The following is a 15,521-nucleotide window of genomic DNA, read 5'->3' as shown; positions in this document are numbered from 1 at the left end:
TAAATTTTATGGGTTTTGTATCTTAATACTTATTTTTGTAATTTATTGAGTAAATGATGTTAAATTAATTTTTTATATATGCTTTAGATTTTAAAAGTTTTGTATTTTAATTCATATTTGTATAATTTATTGAGTGAGTGATGCCAAATTTGATTTTTTTCTGATATGCTTTAGCTTTAGGAATTTTGTATTTTAATTTTTATTTTAATAATTTATTGAGTATGCTAAATCCATTTTTTTTCCTGATATTATGCTTTAGATTTTAGGGGTTTTGTATTTTAATCCTTATTTTTGTAATTTATCTAGTGAATGATGCTAAATCCGTTTTTTTTTTCAGATATACTTTAGATTTTAAATGTTTAGTACCATAATTTGCAATTTATCTAGTGAATGTGCTAAATGTTTTTATATATGCTTTGAATTTTAGGGGTTTTGTATTTTAATTCTTATTTTTATAATTTATTGAGTAAATATATGCTAAATCTGAACTTTTTTTTTAGTATACTTAGATTTTAGGTGTTATGTATTTAAATCCTTATTTTTAAAATTTATTCAGTAAATGTATGCTTCAAATATGAATTTCTTTTTTTTATCGAGATACGCCAATTTTAAACATTTGTGTCCAAGTTGTCCATTCTTATGAATCAAACATGGGACACATGGACAGTAATGTTCTTCTGTGGTCATCATAAGCGCTGGATGTAGACACCTTGTTACTGTCCTGAGCAGGATCAGAACAGAAATGGACAGAATATGGTATCTCTGTCCATGGCTGTCCGTGAATCAAACGCCCCTTAAGGACTATAACCTTCATATATAACTTGCGACATTATACTTAATTCATTAATAAACTAAGGGTGTATTTGAAACCCTCGAAATTCAGCCAACAAATCAGAGGCTCTGAGATCATAGGATCTCGAGTCTGAGCCCTCTCCATTGGATTAGATGTCCTCGGATTTGGGGCCAAAAGTGTCTAAAACAAGGATCTCATCCATCATTTTAGGAGTCGGATCAATTGTGGCCATGTGTTCCGTTATCGAGGACATTCAGGCTGTATTTGTCCAGGACCTGTGAGTCGCACACTCAGGGGTACTTTCTCCGTCAATTATAAAGCAGCAGGAATAAAGCGGTTCCCCCGGACCAGTTGGTTCCCATGTATCAAATGCAGGACTTCACCCAGGCTGAGACCGGTGAGTCCCCACTCAGGTGCATCCTTCTATTCAAATATTCAAACATGTCCTCAGATGCGCCCTAGGTTCATGCAAACAATGCAACAAGAAAAATGACAGAATGAGAGACAAAGAAAGGACAATCAGAGCAACAGTACGCATAAATCTTGATGAGCAGAGCATGTCTTTCTACAAATATGTTAATTGTTTTTTTGTTTTTTTGCTCGGAGAAACCACCCCAGGTGCTCAGATCTAGTCACGCTGGCTGAGCCTGTCATACATACGGTCTCTGTCCATGTGGGCGTAAAACTCCGTGGGCTTACCCCTCTACCCAAGGTAGTGTCTGCAAATACAGACAGGCAGTGTTTGTGTAGTATGTACATGGGTCGGACTGGGGTCGGGTTTAGACATTACCAAGTCTGACTTAATCTGGTATGGCCTAATCAGGTTCGGTTTCAGATTGGAATTAGATAAAACCAAACCCAGAACCGGCTAGCTTAAAACCCGTTTTAATCGGGTTCGGGTTCCCGTATGACTGCAAACATCACCATTTTTTCTTGTTTTTCAGCAGTTCACTTTTTTGTGCTTTAGATATCAACAAGATGAATGACTGAAATTTTTTGCAGGACTTATCTGAGAGGTAATATCCAACCATGATGTTTGGGTTGCCGTTACTCACATGAATGAACGGCATCCAAGGCATCTCTGATGGTAATGGCTCTGACGTGATCCCGTCTCTTTAATTGATAAGCTGCTTATGTACACTTGTTCCAGGCCACAACGAGACCAGTATGATCGTGTTTGGATTCAATTTTGGACAGTTTTGATGTAAACCATATTTACATTTATGACAGATTCCAATGTGCGGCCCGAGATGGTTTTTTTCTCCTTAGACTATCTAAAAAAAAAGGTACAGATTGTGTTAAAATTAGTTTAGGTTTGAGATTTTATTCAATATCTAACCGAATCCAACTCTCTTGGCGGTAAGCTGAAACCATATCTGATTATAATCGGATTCAGATACAGTTGATTTTTGCTACCAAACTTGACAGATATATGAATCCAATTACATGTAAAATGTTTGAGCTTTTCACCATCAGGATCCAAATGTATTTATCTAATACCTGGTTAGTTGGATCGGCAACTACCCACATCTGCCCCAAATTTGAACCATTTACATCCTTATAGTCACAGCTCCGTCGGGTGGAATCATACCAGCACCAGTGCATTAGATCCCACCAGAACTCCAAAGTAAAATGCCAGTAAGGGGCTCCTTGTGGTTGGTAGGAGCTGTCAGTGCACGTCCTCTTGGTGGGACGTTGCAGGTTCAAACCCTAATGGTACGATTAAATAATAACTGGTGTGGGTCTGCCTAACCTCCGCTTGACTTAAAAACAAGAGTCCTAGTCTTCACCCCTTTTTGCCTTGAAATCTCTATTTTTTTTGTTATTTTCTTCATTTTCCTTTCACCTGTGCGGACTTCAGTTTCCTTTGTGTCGCATAGGGTTGTTAACAACTGCGACCTCCCCCCAAATGGATGGGTATGAGGTGTTGGTATCAGATCTTGATCCGGATCTAGGATCTGATCAGATCTTTCATAAGACAAACCATACCCAGATCCGATAAAGATTACATAAACAAGACCTAGTTCATTTAAAATAATACTTTTTAAAGTTTTTACATTGAAAAAATACTGATCTTAATCAGAACTTGGGTTGGATCTAGGTTTGGCATAAAATTTTATAAATATACCCGGCCCGTTTAATAATCGGTCCTGATAGGTCTGAACCAAATAGTTAACCGAACCCCTTCCTTTGTTACCAAACCCTGACCCTACCAGATCCAGTATGGGTTGGGATCCGGTCATACCCGACCTGTTGACACCCCTAGTTGCACGTGCCACATTCCCAGGGACCCCATTGAGGGGTGGCCACAGTGACAGAAGTTAAAAATGGCAAAAAATTGACAGCCAAAAACTCGCTAGAATTTGATTTTTTTTAAAATCTTGCATTTTTGGGCAAAATCTCGGCAATAAAAAATAAATTTAAAATATAATAAATAATATTTTTATAAGAAAATATAAATAAAAAATATTTTAAATAAAACCACACATTTTTTTTGCAATAAATAGCTGATAAAAACATAAACATCGTGTTCAAAACACGATATTTATGTTTTTGACAAAAAAACTCGTGAAAATTTGAAAATATTGTGAGAAATTACTGCTTTTAGCTTTCCGGTAATTTCTCGGGATATTTTCATAAATCTTGCGAGATTTGTGACTGTGGGGCTGGCCGGCTAACCATCCATGGAAATATTCAGGTCGGATTGACCGAGTCCGGGAGGTGGAGTTTTGAAACCCGACCCGATCCATCTAAGGCAGTGTAATTTATAATAGTCGGTGCACTCCACATGGAAGTTTCCACAGCTGGCAAACTTGCGGGACGCGGTCACGTACTTCGCATGCAACGACTCGTACCCCCGCCAAACAGTTGGTAGTGACACCAACACCAGTAACAGTCGTCCTTTTTCAAAAAGAAACACGCCGCTGACCCCACGGTCTCTTTGAAGAATCAGTCCATCAATGATCTCCTGACAGTTCAAAGCTTGTAAGAATATTTTTTTCTATTTGCTCCTGTCTTTACACGTGGCAGCGAGAGAATAATTGGCTTACTTTTGAGGAAAACGAAAGCGTAAGATCCAAGTACCAGCTGTTTAAAATCAATTCTCACGTAATTACCAGCTAATACCAAACTTGATGGGGGAAACGCAAAGAGACAAAAACGATGGCGGGAAACGGAAATAAATGTTAAAAAAGGATGAAATAGATAATTTTTAAATACCGACCAAACTTTTTATCAAAATTAACAAGATCCACCCGTAGTTTTCACATTTTTCAAATGCCCTCGAACAGTTGTTACCCTTTGAACAATACTCCTACTTCTTTGCCACCATTAGTTTACTCTTGGACTTGGTGCTGGTTAAAGGGTGAAAGTTATCATGTTGCGCCCATAAAGATATACACTAAAATTGTTTTTTGTAAATCAAGTCCTACGGATATGATTTATTTGATTTTCTTTAGCAAAAAATATGTTTTAGATTAACAAATTTTAAGATTCAATAGTCCACCTTATGTCAAAATTTCATGATTAAAAAAGAAATCATATTTTTAACACTCTAACAAAAGCGCATTCCTTGGTAAATGAACTGTCTTGAACACATGCAAGATCAATTTGATCAAATAAAACTTGCACATATGAGTTTTAGCTAGAGTATGGTAATCTACAGTGCAGTCAATATTTTTCCCATTAAAGAGTATAAACCATGGTAGATTGTACTTGTTTCATAATAGCAGGTTACCCCATTCAATCAACTCAGGTTAAAAGTTAATCTGAAAAATGACAAAATTTGCGGGGGTATATTAATTAGGACCAAAACTTTGGTGATTCCTGAAAATTTCTCCTGGGAAAAGAAGGCGTAGGAAAGTCAAAGTCCGTGTTTTCGTTTTCCTTGTTCCAAACCAGGATTCCTTTCATTTTCTTTTCCCTCTTCGCCGTCTCTCTCTCTCCAAATTCACACACACATACACACTCTCTTTCTCGATATATATTGTGCTGCTGACGAAGCGAGTCTAGGGTTTGTGGATCCTTCTCTCGCAAGCTTTCCTCTTGAGGAATTTCCTTAAGGTGGAGAGATCGCATCCGAGAGGGGACGCGAGTCGCGATGGCGGGACGGTATGACAGGAATCCGTTCGATGAGGAGGAAGTGAACCCTTTCTCCGTGAGTCTCGCTCTTCTTTCTCCGGATATTTACGGATTTTCGCCATTGATTGCGTATTTTTTGCCTATTCTTTAGATCATTTAGTTGTCCTAGTTCGTTTTCGGGAAGCAAGCCGCGAGTTATGCCAGGAATCTCGGAGTTTCTGGTTTTCCGGTTGTCTTGAACATCCCTTTGTTGATTCTGTTGTCTTGAACATCCCTTTGTTGATTCTGTTGTTTAATTGCGTTATTTTTCTTGTTAGGTTTTAGATCTGGGTGTTACATCGGGAATTTCTGCTTAAATTTGGTCGATAGTCGGATTGATGTGATTCTAGAGTAAAACAGAGTGCGATGCTTGTTTCTATGGGTGAACTGTGTCTAGAGTTCAGAAAATTTATTTTAATTTTTTTTTAATTAAGATCTAGAGTGAAATTCTGAAATCCGTGGGTGAATTGAGGATTTTGGCACTAATTTGCTTTATCTGCTTCTATTTTTATAAAAAATCGGAAGATTCGTTGGCGCCTTGATCTAAATAGTGGCACAGAAGGAGAAAAAAGGGATCTGATGTATCTTTTTGTGTTTAGAGTGTTAGACCATTGACAATTCGGCACCAAATCTTTATAGTAGATTATTTTGAGTGATGAAATGCGGTATGGTGCAAGACCCTCTTAGTTTGATTACTTTCGAAGCACATGCTTAATAGTTTTGCTCAGATTGGAGGCATCATAATGTGAACTTCATCTCTCACTTTTGTAAGAAGTGTCCCTGAAAGCATGTAAAGTTTGTTGGCTGTGAATAACAACTTAACCAAACTGTATTTTCCCATACCTGACATTTGTTGTGTCACTTGTTTGGCTTCTTTAACAACTTAATCAACCAATGCATTTTAGAACACTTGAAAATTTCTCTTGCATTTAGTGCCTCTATTAAATGGCCAGATTCTGATCGGTTGATCCAATGTAGGCTGAGGATCGGCCCTTTATCTCTTTGTTGACACCTTGTCTCCCTCGTTCTTCTAATAAAATTTTTCTTTGTTTCCCCCCCCCAAAAAACTGTTGCATTTATTTGGCTTCTGTACGGCCTTGGGCATTTAAAAATAGGAAAGGGGAAGTATAGAAAAGGAGGATACGAGGAAAAGAGATGAGTATAAGAAATTGAGTGGTATAGGCAGCACCTATATTAGCTGAGAATCATGGTTTTGAAACACATTGGAGCTAACTCGCTGGACTGATTACTAAGCAAAATAAAGAAATTTGGTGCAAACACAGCAAAAACTAGAAAGATAATAAGTGTGTGAAGGAGAATTAAAAAGGTAGAACCGTAGAAGTATGCATATGAGTTTGTCTTGTAATGCAAAATAAAATGGACTTTGGACAAGTGGAATGGAACAAAAGAAAAATGACATCAACGAAGGTTTGGCCACGGGGGAATGAGATAACTGGATGATTAGGTGACACTATCATAACCTTGGGGTCATGGGTTCGAACCCCATGGCAGGTTATCCCCCTGCTTATAAAAAAAAAACTTTGTTCACATTGGTCACTGTTAAGGATGTATAGTTTTTTGTTTCATATCCTTTAACAACCAAAGCAACCTATGCTTCAGCAATTACAGTTCTTGAGCTTAGAAAGTTTGATGGGAAAACTACATCCAGTAAAGAAAGGAAAAGCAAAAAGAACTTTTCCCTTTGAAGCCATTTAGGATGGTCTCTCTCTCTCTCTCTCTCTCTTTGCCAATCACTTTTCTAGCTAACCACCGTGCTAACCAGGCTTTCGAAGGGGTTTTCCATGTTTTCCTTAAATCTGACCGTACAAATGTGTTCTACATGCTTGAATTTATAGGAATCAACTCTTGGATCATTAGATTCCGATATGCTAGTAGATTTGTATAAGGTTTAAAAAATTGACGGTCTAAGATTTTCCTAAATATTCAAGGCTTAAAAAATCACGTTTTTCATCAAAAACACGATCCAAGTGTTGTTTCCTAGTAAATCGACCGTGCCGAACACATCTGTACGGTGAGATTTAAGTAATACATGGAAAAAACCCTTTGAAATCCAGGTTAGCATGGCGGTTAGCTAGAAAAGTGGTTAAGAGCTACCATATATATATATATCACTAGTATATGTTAATTGGAAATATGTGAACTGGAGTACGAACCAAGATTTTCATGTTTTTTTTTTCTTAAATTTCACTATATGGATGTGATCTAGGTGCTTGGTTTTTAGAAACACTCTTGGATCATCCGATTACTATGCACAACATGGATCTTTTAAGGCTTGAAAATCAACGGTTCAAAATTTTAGTAAATATTCAAGCATTCAAAAATCACATTTTTCATCAAAAATGCATGAACCAATAGTCTATTCCTAGCAAATGGACCATGCCAAATGATATGTAGGGTTGGATTTGCAAAAAAACGACATTGGAAATGTGTAGTTCACACTCCGGTTCATATATTTCCAATTAACATATTCTATTATAACCCTATATATATAGTTGGAATCAGAGTTTTTGGTTTTTTTTTTCCGCAAATCTGACACTGCAGATATGTTTGACATGGTCGATTTGCTAGGAAATGATACTTGGATTGTGTTTTTTCAATTAAAAATCATGTTTTTTTAAGCCTTGGATATTTATGATTTTTTTTTGATGTTGATTTTAAGACCTTATAAAAGCCTACTCACGTGTTAGAATCGGAGGATCCTATAAAATCAAGCATGTAGAACTGATGCAGAGCACGTCCCATACCCAACAACACACAGACGTGTTTCGGGTCTGGGACCGGACCCGAGACCCAGATCCATACAGGGACTATTAATACCCTACCTAGGGTTTCGTGAAAGGGGGGATGAAAATTCTTAAAAGCTTTGCTGCCATTTTTGCTTCAGCCGCACATTATTACTGTTTGTTTATTTCTTTATTCCTTTTGAATCAGTCAGTTTAATTTCTGTCAGTCTTTGTCTTCTTTCATTGTTAGTATTCTCAGTTTGTAAACGTACTAGTCTTTTAATGCATTGTGTCTTGAATACACTGGTCTGAGCCTTCTTGTCTTCACGCTACCATTGGATTACCGTGTACTGCACAATCGAGGCCTTGGGGAATCATCCAACGTCAGTCCACTAAAGGACAACATCGACCTCCTCTCTGACTCGTATTCCTCAACATCAACACCCAGCGTGAAGGTCGTGGTCCAGGTTCCTTCGCTGCATCAAAAGTGCTGCCAAAGGCAGCCCGTTAACGGGGCATCAAATATTCCTTCACGGTGCCAACGACCACAAGCGGTACTCATCGAAAACACAACGCTGGGGTTCCCTTACAGCGTCAAAGCCCAGATAGAGTCGTGTCTTGTCAGCCATCACCAAGGGGCGTGCAAATCGATCCTCCGCACTGCATCAAATGGCATCAGAGCCCATCTCCTTCTCCTTCATCAACGACATAGCGCAAGAAGCGAGGAATGGTCATATGAGCGGAAAGGCGCGAGATGAGATCATGAAGCGGCTACTCAACAAGTTGACGGAGATGCAGGAAGATATGCTATGCCTAGAAAAGGAGGTAGCCGGTCTGTCGAAGCGCATGGATGGGATCGAAGCACGGATGGATGCGCTTGAATCCAAGGTGGATGCGCACGAAGTGCAATTGACTCAGTTAGGCGTGCGCGCGATTAACCCTGTTGATACTACCGTCGTTGATTCAGCCCCGATGATGCTCCAACACACAACGCGACGAGAAGGCGTTGATGAAACCTTGCATAGGGATGCAGGTTGCAGCAATTCTCCCCATCCAATTCCTTCCCTCCATCTTGAATCAGCAGCGACCCCGGGTCGCCCATGTCCGGGTACCCTCCAACCGAACCGCCAAGGGGCACAACGGGTCCCGGCGATTGCGTCGCAGGTCGGGCCTGAATTGCAGGACTACAACGTTATGCTGGGTCCTGTCCCAGGCCTGGGCTTGTGGCCTCACACCATGGAGATCGCGCCACAGTGTGGGTCGGACCTGCAGGGCCCCGGCGTTCCACTGGGCCTTGCTGGGGCCCGGGTACCTCTGTCTGACCTAGGAAGGCCGTAACCTTTCCCCTTGAACCCGTGCGTGGGAGCCATAAGGCGGCAAACCCATGAGTGGGAGCAGGGGGACCCGGGTGGACGGGTCTGGATGCAATTGTGGCTGTTAATGTTCATCTTGGCGGCATTCAAGAAATCTCTTTGGTATTGAAGCAAGCTTCATTACAACGTAGCATGTTCAGGGCTGAGCATATCAGAAGTTGTAAATCTGAAGTTGACGTTGTGAAGGAGACAGGGAAGCATTGCAAAATGAAAAGGGCGATAGATTTTGGAAAAACGCTTCGTGGGTATGGTAGGGTGGCCAACCTTGATGATGATGGATTCCCATTTATTGGTGCCAACTTGCACGTTGGAGATGTGGTCATTGGTAAGTTTGCAGAGTCAGGAGCAGATCACAATTTTAAATGGAAGCGCCTATCGTCGATGTGTCTAATCTATATGCTTACTGTGGAGAAGATCAGTCGTCGGAGCCGACTTCTTCTCAACCTAGGGAGAATGATGCAGAGCACGTCCCATACCCAACAACACATAGACGTGTTTAGGGTCTGGGACCGGACCCGAGATCCGAATCCAGACAGGCACTATTAATACCCTGCCTAGGGTTTCGTGAAAGAGGGGATGAAAATTTTGAAAAGCTTTGCTGCCATTTTTGCTTCAGCTGCATGCTATTACTGTTTGTTTATTTCTTTATTCCTTTTGAATCAGTCTGTTTAATTTCTGTCAGTCTTTGTCTTCTTTCATTGTTAGTATTCTCAGTTTGTAAACGTACCAGTCTTTTAATGCATTGTGGCTTGAATACACTGGTCTGAGCCTTCTTGTCTTCACGCTGCCATTGGATTACCGTGTATTGCACAGTCGAGGCCTTAGGGAATCATCCAACTTCAGTCCACTAAAGGACAACATCGACCTCCTCTCTGACTCATATTCCTCAATGTCAACACCCAGCGTGAAGGCCGTGGTCCAGGTTCCTTCGCTGCATCAAAAGTGCTGCCAAAGGCAACCCGTTAACGGGGCGTCAAATATTCCTTCACGGCGCCAGCGACCACAAACGATACTCATCGAAAACACAATGCTGGGGTTCCCTTACAACGTCAAAGCCCAGACAGAGTTGTGTCTCGTCAACCATCACCAAGGGGCGTGCAAATCGATCCTCCGCGCTGCATCAAGAACACATATGTACAGTTAAGTTTGAGAAAATCATGAAAAACCCTTTAAAAACGTGATATGTTGGCAGTAGGCATAGATCAGAGTAGGCAACTATCACCTATTCTCTCTCTCATATATATAATAGAGAGAGATAAAGGGCATTCCATTTAGAGATGGCAGTGGACCGGGGGAAAATGGGGCCCCGCCCCGCATCGCCTCGTTTGGACCGGGGATAGAAGACATGAAATGGGGATGGAGGCGAGGATGAAGGTTAAAATAAAAACCCGTGCAGGGATGGACTTACGCTTTCTCCCACCCCGTCTCATCCTCGTTAGAAAAATAACTAAAATACCTTTAGGGATGACAGTGGATCTGGGAGAAACGGGGCCCTGCCCCACCTCACCCCGTTTGGACCGAGGATGGAGGAAATGAATCAGGGATGGAGGTTAAAATCAAAACCTATGCGGGGATGAAGATGGGGCGGGGGTGGGGACCTTGTCCCCCGCCTCCGCCCTGCTACCATCCCTAATTCCATTGGACTCCATACTTTGAGTCTACCAATCATATCTAATTGCTAATAGCCAGATTGTTAGCAAGCTAAGCAAAGATATTTTCTAGAAAGAACAGGATCTCCATACCATTTATTTGAGTGAGGTTGGAATAGAAAGATGTGTTCTATATAATTTACTTAATGGAAAACATGTTTTAGATGAAGTACTTTCCATGTTTAGATGTGTTTTAAAACTTAGAATTGACAACTCATATCACACTAAAGCTTGATGATGAATAAAATCAAACTTTCTGGTTAAACTGATGTGATTCATGGTTGATGCAACTTTTTCAATAAAGTATTGTAAAAAGATATTTTCAATAAAAATGTTTGTGCAAACTGTACATCAAATAATAAAAACCGGTTCGCACGAGTGGTGGAGTCCGGGTCGAACTCGGGTAAGGGAAAATACTTTGTATTCAAGCACACAATTAAACTATTCTTTACTGCAAAAAATAAAAATCAATTAATTGAGTAAATAAGGGAGAGAGTACAACCCTCTGCGAAGGACTTTAAACAAATGAATAACGACTTTATTACAAACCTAATTAAATGAATCAAATAAAATAAACCTAATCTAGAAGTAAAAGAAAAGTTTTCAATGCTTCGAGTCTTTAGTCTTTTGTGTCCCTTCTTTGTCTCTTTGTTCACTTTTGTATGGTTTGATAAATGGCTTTCCGAGGGCTTGAAAGACCTTTTGAGGGGACCTATAGGGACCTCAGAGGTCTCTTTGGGGGTACGAAAAGGGGCTCACCGCATGTCCGATCGCTTCCCTGCAAGAATAAAAAACCCAGCAGAACAAAGAAAACTAAACGAAATCTAAGTTCAAAAATCAGCAATAAGAATTGAAACAAGAACTAAATAAGTAACTAACTATGAACCAACTAATAACGAACTAAAGTGCTAAAAGACAAAATAACAAAACAACCTAACTAACTACAAATCAGGAACTAACTTGTAACAAACTAATAATTAACTAATTCAAGAAACTAACTAATGACAAATTAAATTAAATTAACATGAACTATATGTTGTACAATATTAAATTCTAAAGCTAACAAATAATTAAAACTAACTATGATAGCTAATTTGACTAATATATTCAATGAATTAAAACTAACTAGAATCGGCTATACTTATTTAAACTAACAACTAATCTACACTATTGAATTAAGATCTAATCTAAGTTTGACGTCAATAAACTAAACTACTTTGACTAATGAATTAAAAACTGAAAACCATTGCAACTTCACACGATTCCTTGAAAGAAATTAATTAAACTAAAAAAAAGAAAACGATAATCGAAATAAGAAGTAAATCAGCTAATGAATTATTTCTAATCTAAATTAATTTAAGCAAACTAATTTCAATTAATCTAATAAGGTTGAATTAAACTCAGTTTTAATATCAACTAAATAAAGACAAGAACTCACGTGAAATAAAACTGTTAATAAAAAAATTTATTATCATTAACTAAATTGTCTAAAACAATAATTCTATCTAAAACGATAATCAATGAGTTTAAACAACCAACTCTAATCTAACTAATGAATGATTTTTTTTTGGAATAATAAAAGAAAATTAACTATTTGACTGATAAAAGAAAACAAAACAAAATTCAATCTAAACTATTCTAAAAAAAAACGATAATTTGATAAAGAAAGGCATATCGGCTAAACTAAAAAAAAAAAATTTAAACTTACTCTAAGCAATGCTAAAACTGTTGGAATTAAATACATTACCTGTCTATAAAGCAAAAAGCAAAGATCAATGCTACTTTATATGGCTGAACAAAAACAAAAGAAGAAAAAACACTACTCTATAGTTGACCGATTTTACCTAATCACGTAAGTACTTTAACTAACTAAAAAAAACTAATCTAATGTTTTGATGATAGCTTACTATCAAATATTGAATCAGTAAATATTAACCTCAGAATTGAACGTGAACCCAGAAATTCAGATCTACAAAATAAAATTTCAGAAAAACATGGAAAGAATCTAAATCGGCTAATGAAGAAAAATTTATTTAAGTGATCTAAAAGAAACACTGAATATAAGAACGTGAAGCTGACTAACTCTAACCTAGATCTAACCAAAGACTCATAAAAAAGAAAAGATACGAAAACCCTATGTTAAAACTATCGATCTACTTAGATTAATGTTATTCTATGCATAAATCAAGAAAACGGTTAAACGGCTAGATTAAGCAAAATAATATATATATTTTTTTATGATGAATCTAAACTAATCTAATCTAAATATGCAATGATCAAATAAAACTACATGCCATGCTATGATTTGTGATATGCGAAAACTAAAAGAAAACTATAATGAAACAAGAGAGAAGAAGGTGGTTTTTAGCTACTGCACCCAAACAAACTTTTGCTCTCTCTCCGGCAAAGGGGATGCGAGAAACCGACGACGACGGGGTTTAAAAGGCAGATTTAGAAGCATAAAAAGCAAGAAAGGAAGAAGGTAGGCAACTGGTCGATCGAAAACGAGGAAGAAAGGAAGAAGGGGAGGCAGAGAAGAGAGAGAGAAGGGCGCAGGATACAGGCTGGAAAAACGATTTTTCATGCTTAGAAGTATACTGTTTATATTAAAACAATTAGGTTTACACGATTTTTCAGAAAGCTCTAATTAATTTTCAAAAATTTCCAAATAGTACTTCTGAAAAAAACGTGTTTCATAAAACTACCTTTCCTAAATTAATTAAAGTACTTCTTAAACACTTCTAAACTAATTAGGCTCATAATTAAAAAGTTCTAAACAAAACTAAATAGTGAGAAACGCAGGACAAGCTTTGAAATACACGATTTTCTGAGATTTTTAATTTCAATGCGGTTTCTCAAAACTAACGATAAAAATGGTTTTTTAATGCGATTTTTTCATGGATCATGCATAAATAGAGATGAATAAAATGAGAATATTATGCATGATCAATGGCGCAAGTTTTAGTCAACCAATAATGATAAACACATCTGCAGGTTTAGATTAACCCAAAGTACTTATAACTATGACTTTTTGAAGTGTTTAAGATATTTATGAGGTAAAACTGTTCAACAACTACTAATTCTCTTTCTCTCTCTCTCTCTCTCTATATATATATATCATAGTCACCTATATTGTTCAAGGTAATTTCTCAGCAAGGGTTTTTCTTGGAGATATTTCAAAGGGTGAAGTCTCATGCACAGTTTTGAATGAAAAATCTCATAAGCGTAAAAAATTAAAAAAAATATAAATATTTGTAAGAAAGAATAGGTTTTCTATTATTTTCCTTGCAAAAATAAAAATGGGAAAAACTGAACTGAAAATATATAAAAATAAATTTTTTTAAAAACTTTTTTGCAAAAATATAATGATAATATCACAATAAATTTTTTTTAGCGATATTTTGAAAATATGGCAAGATTTTCTCGATATTATTGGTTATCTTAAAATATCGGTATTTCTCGCAATATTTTCAAAATATCACCGATATTGGTGACCGTGATATATATATATATATATATGTATTGTTAAAATATGTAAATATCTTGTATATATATTTATATATATACAACAATACATACCTATGTGTACATATACATATATATATGTATATATATAAATATATTTTACTTTTCTTTTCTTTTGTAATTATTTTGGTCAACAAAAGTTGACTAAAACTAGTCTAATGGCTAGAGAGTTCTCTCTCTAGCCTCTTATTACTCTCTCCTCTCTCTCGATGCATATAAATCAGAGTTACCGGAAGCTTCTTAGATAGGTGGGAAGCCCGCTTCCCGGAAACTCACTTCAGAAGTACGATACTTCTTGCTTCTAAAACTTGATGGGAATCTTGATTCTCCCATGCTTCTCCTACGCTTTCTACACGTTTCATCTATTCTTCTAAATTGGTAGTAATCAATTTTAGATTTTGTTAAAAATTTGATTTTTACAATAAAAGTCATGAAATTTAAGAATGGTCACTTTTATTTTAGTTTTTATTTGCGTTCCATTTCTATTCCCATTGAATTTTTATATTGTTTTTTTATTCCTTGCTTCTCGCTTCCTATATATTTTAAAATGCATCGCTTCTCGCTTTTGCTTCCCGTATCGTTCCCGCTTCTGCTTCCTAGTCTGGCAACCTTGATATAAATAGGGACTTCTCCCCATTGTTTGGTATGTTTTTTGCATACTTGATATTAATAAAATATTAATTTGTTATGTTGTGAGAGCCTTCTTTGTATGTGCCCTTTGCTGGTTTTGTGAGTGTGCCCTTTGTAGCTCACTTTGTGCTTGTCCATTTTGTATTTATTGGTGAACATTCTTGTTCGTAGTTGAAGACTCATTTCATTATATATATATATATATATTCACATGGCCGAGACAAAATGTTTTCAACCATTGTATCAACATTTCCGATCAACATATGCATATCTATTTAGACACCTTTTTCTAAAGTGGGTTTTACACTGCTTGTTCTTTGCCTAGATCCAAAATTTCTTCTCTTGTGATTTTCATGTACTCTTGTGGCAGTATGCATGTGCAAGATGAATTGTCTCATGAATTTTGGTATGTTTTTAATGCCAGGATCCATCTGTGCGTTCAAAAGCATCTGGCCAATCAAATTATGGTGGAGGGGCATTTTACACGACAGTAGGTTTTTCGTCCTTTTTTCCTCAAATTCGGGCTACTTCTTTGTATTCAGTGATATAATTCAGGTCATTCTCGGTTTCAATGATCCTATTCCGCACTTGTGGGTCTTTTGGGTTGTTGGTGACCCATAAACAACTTAAAAGCCTGATGATTATGGTTGCTACTTGCTGTAACTTGATTGTACGTTTTTTGGTCAAT

General features: G+C 37.3%; 1 protein-coding gene across 13 annotated transcripts in view; it reads left to right on the top strand.

The window, feature by feature from the left end:
- Positions 1 to 4,725: 4,725 nt before the first annotated feature.
- The window catches only part of LOC149844565 (secretory carrier-associated membrane protein 1-like), a 30,447-nt gene continuing 19,651 nt past the window's right edge, over positions 4,726 to 15,521 (top strand). For all 13 annotated transcript variants that reach the window (XR_016429695.1, XR_016429696.1, XR_016429698.1 and 10 more), the window contains exons 1-2: positions 4,726 to 4,949; positions 15,258 to 15,323. Coding sequence is in view for 7 of the 13 variants with exons in the window: in XM_089994825.1 (XP_089850951.1) it covers positions 4,893 to 4,949; positions 15,258 to 15,323 (123 nt within the window). In the remaining 6 variants the exon portion in view is untranslated. The remainder of the gene's footprint in view (positions 4,950 to 15,257; positions 15,324 to 15,521) is intronic.

Source organism: Nuphar pumila, chromosome 2 (genome assembly GCF_984573655.1).
Source record: "Nuphar pumila chromosome 2, dmNupPumi1.hap1.1, whole genome shotgun sequence".
Taxonomy (NCBI): Eukaryota; Viridiplantae; Streptophyta; class Magnoliopsida; order Nymphaeales; family Nymphaeaceae; genus Nuphar; species Nuphar pumila.
Note: the sequence above shows the minus strand (reverse complement) of the source record. Positions and strands in the feature narration are given on the sequence as shown.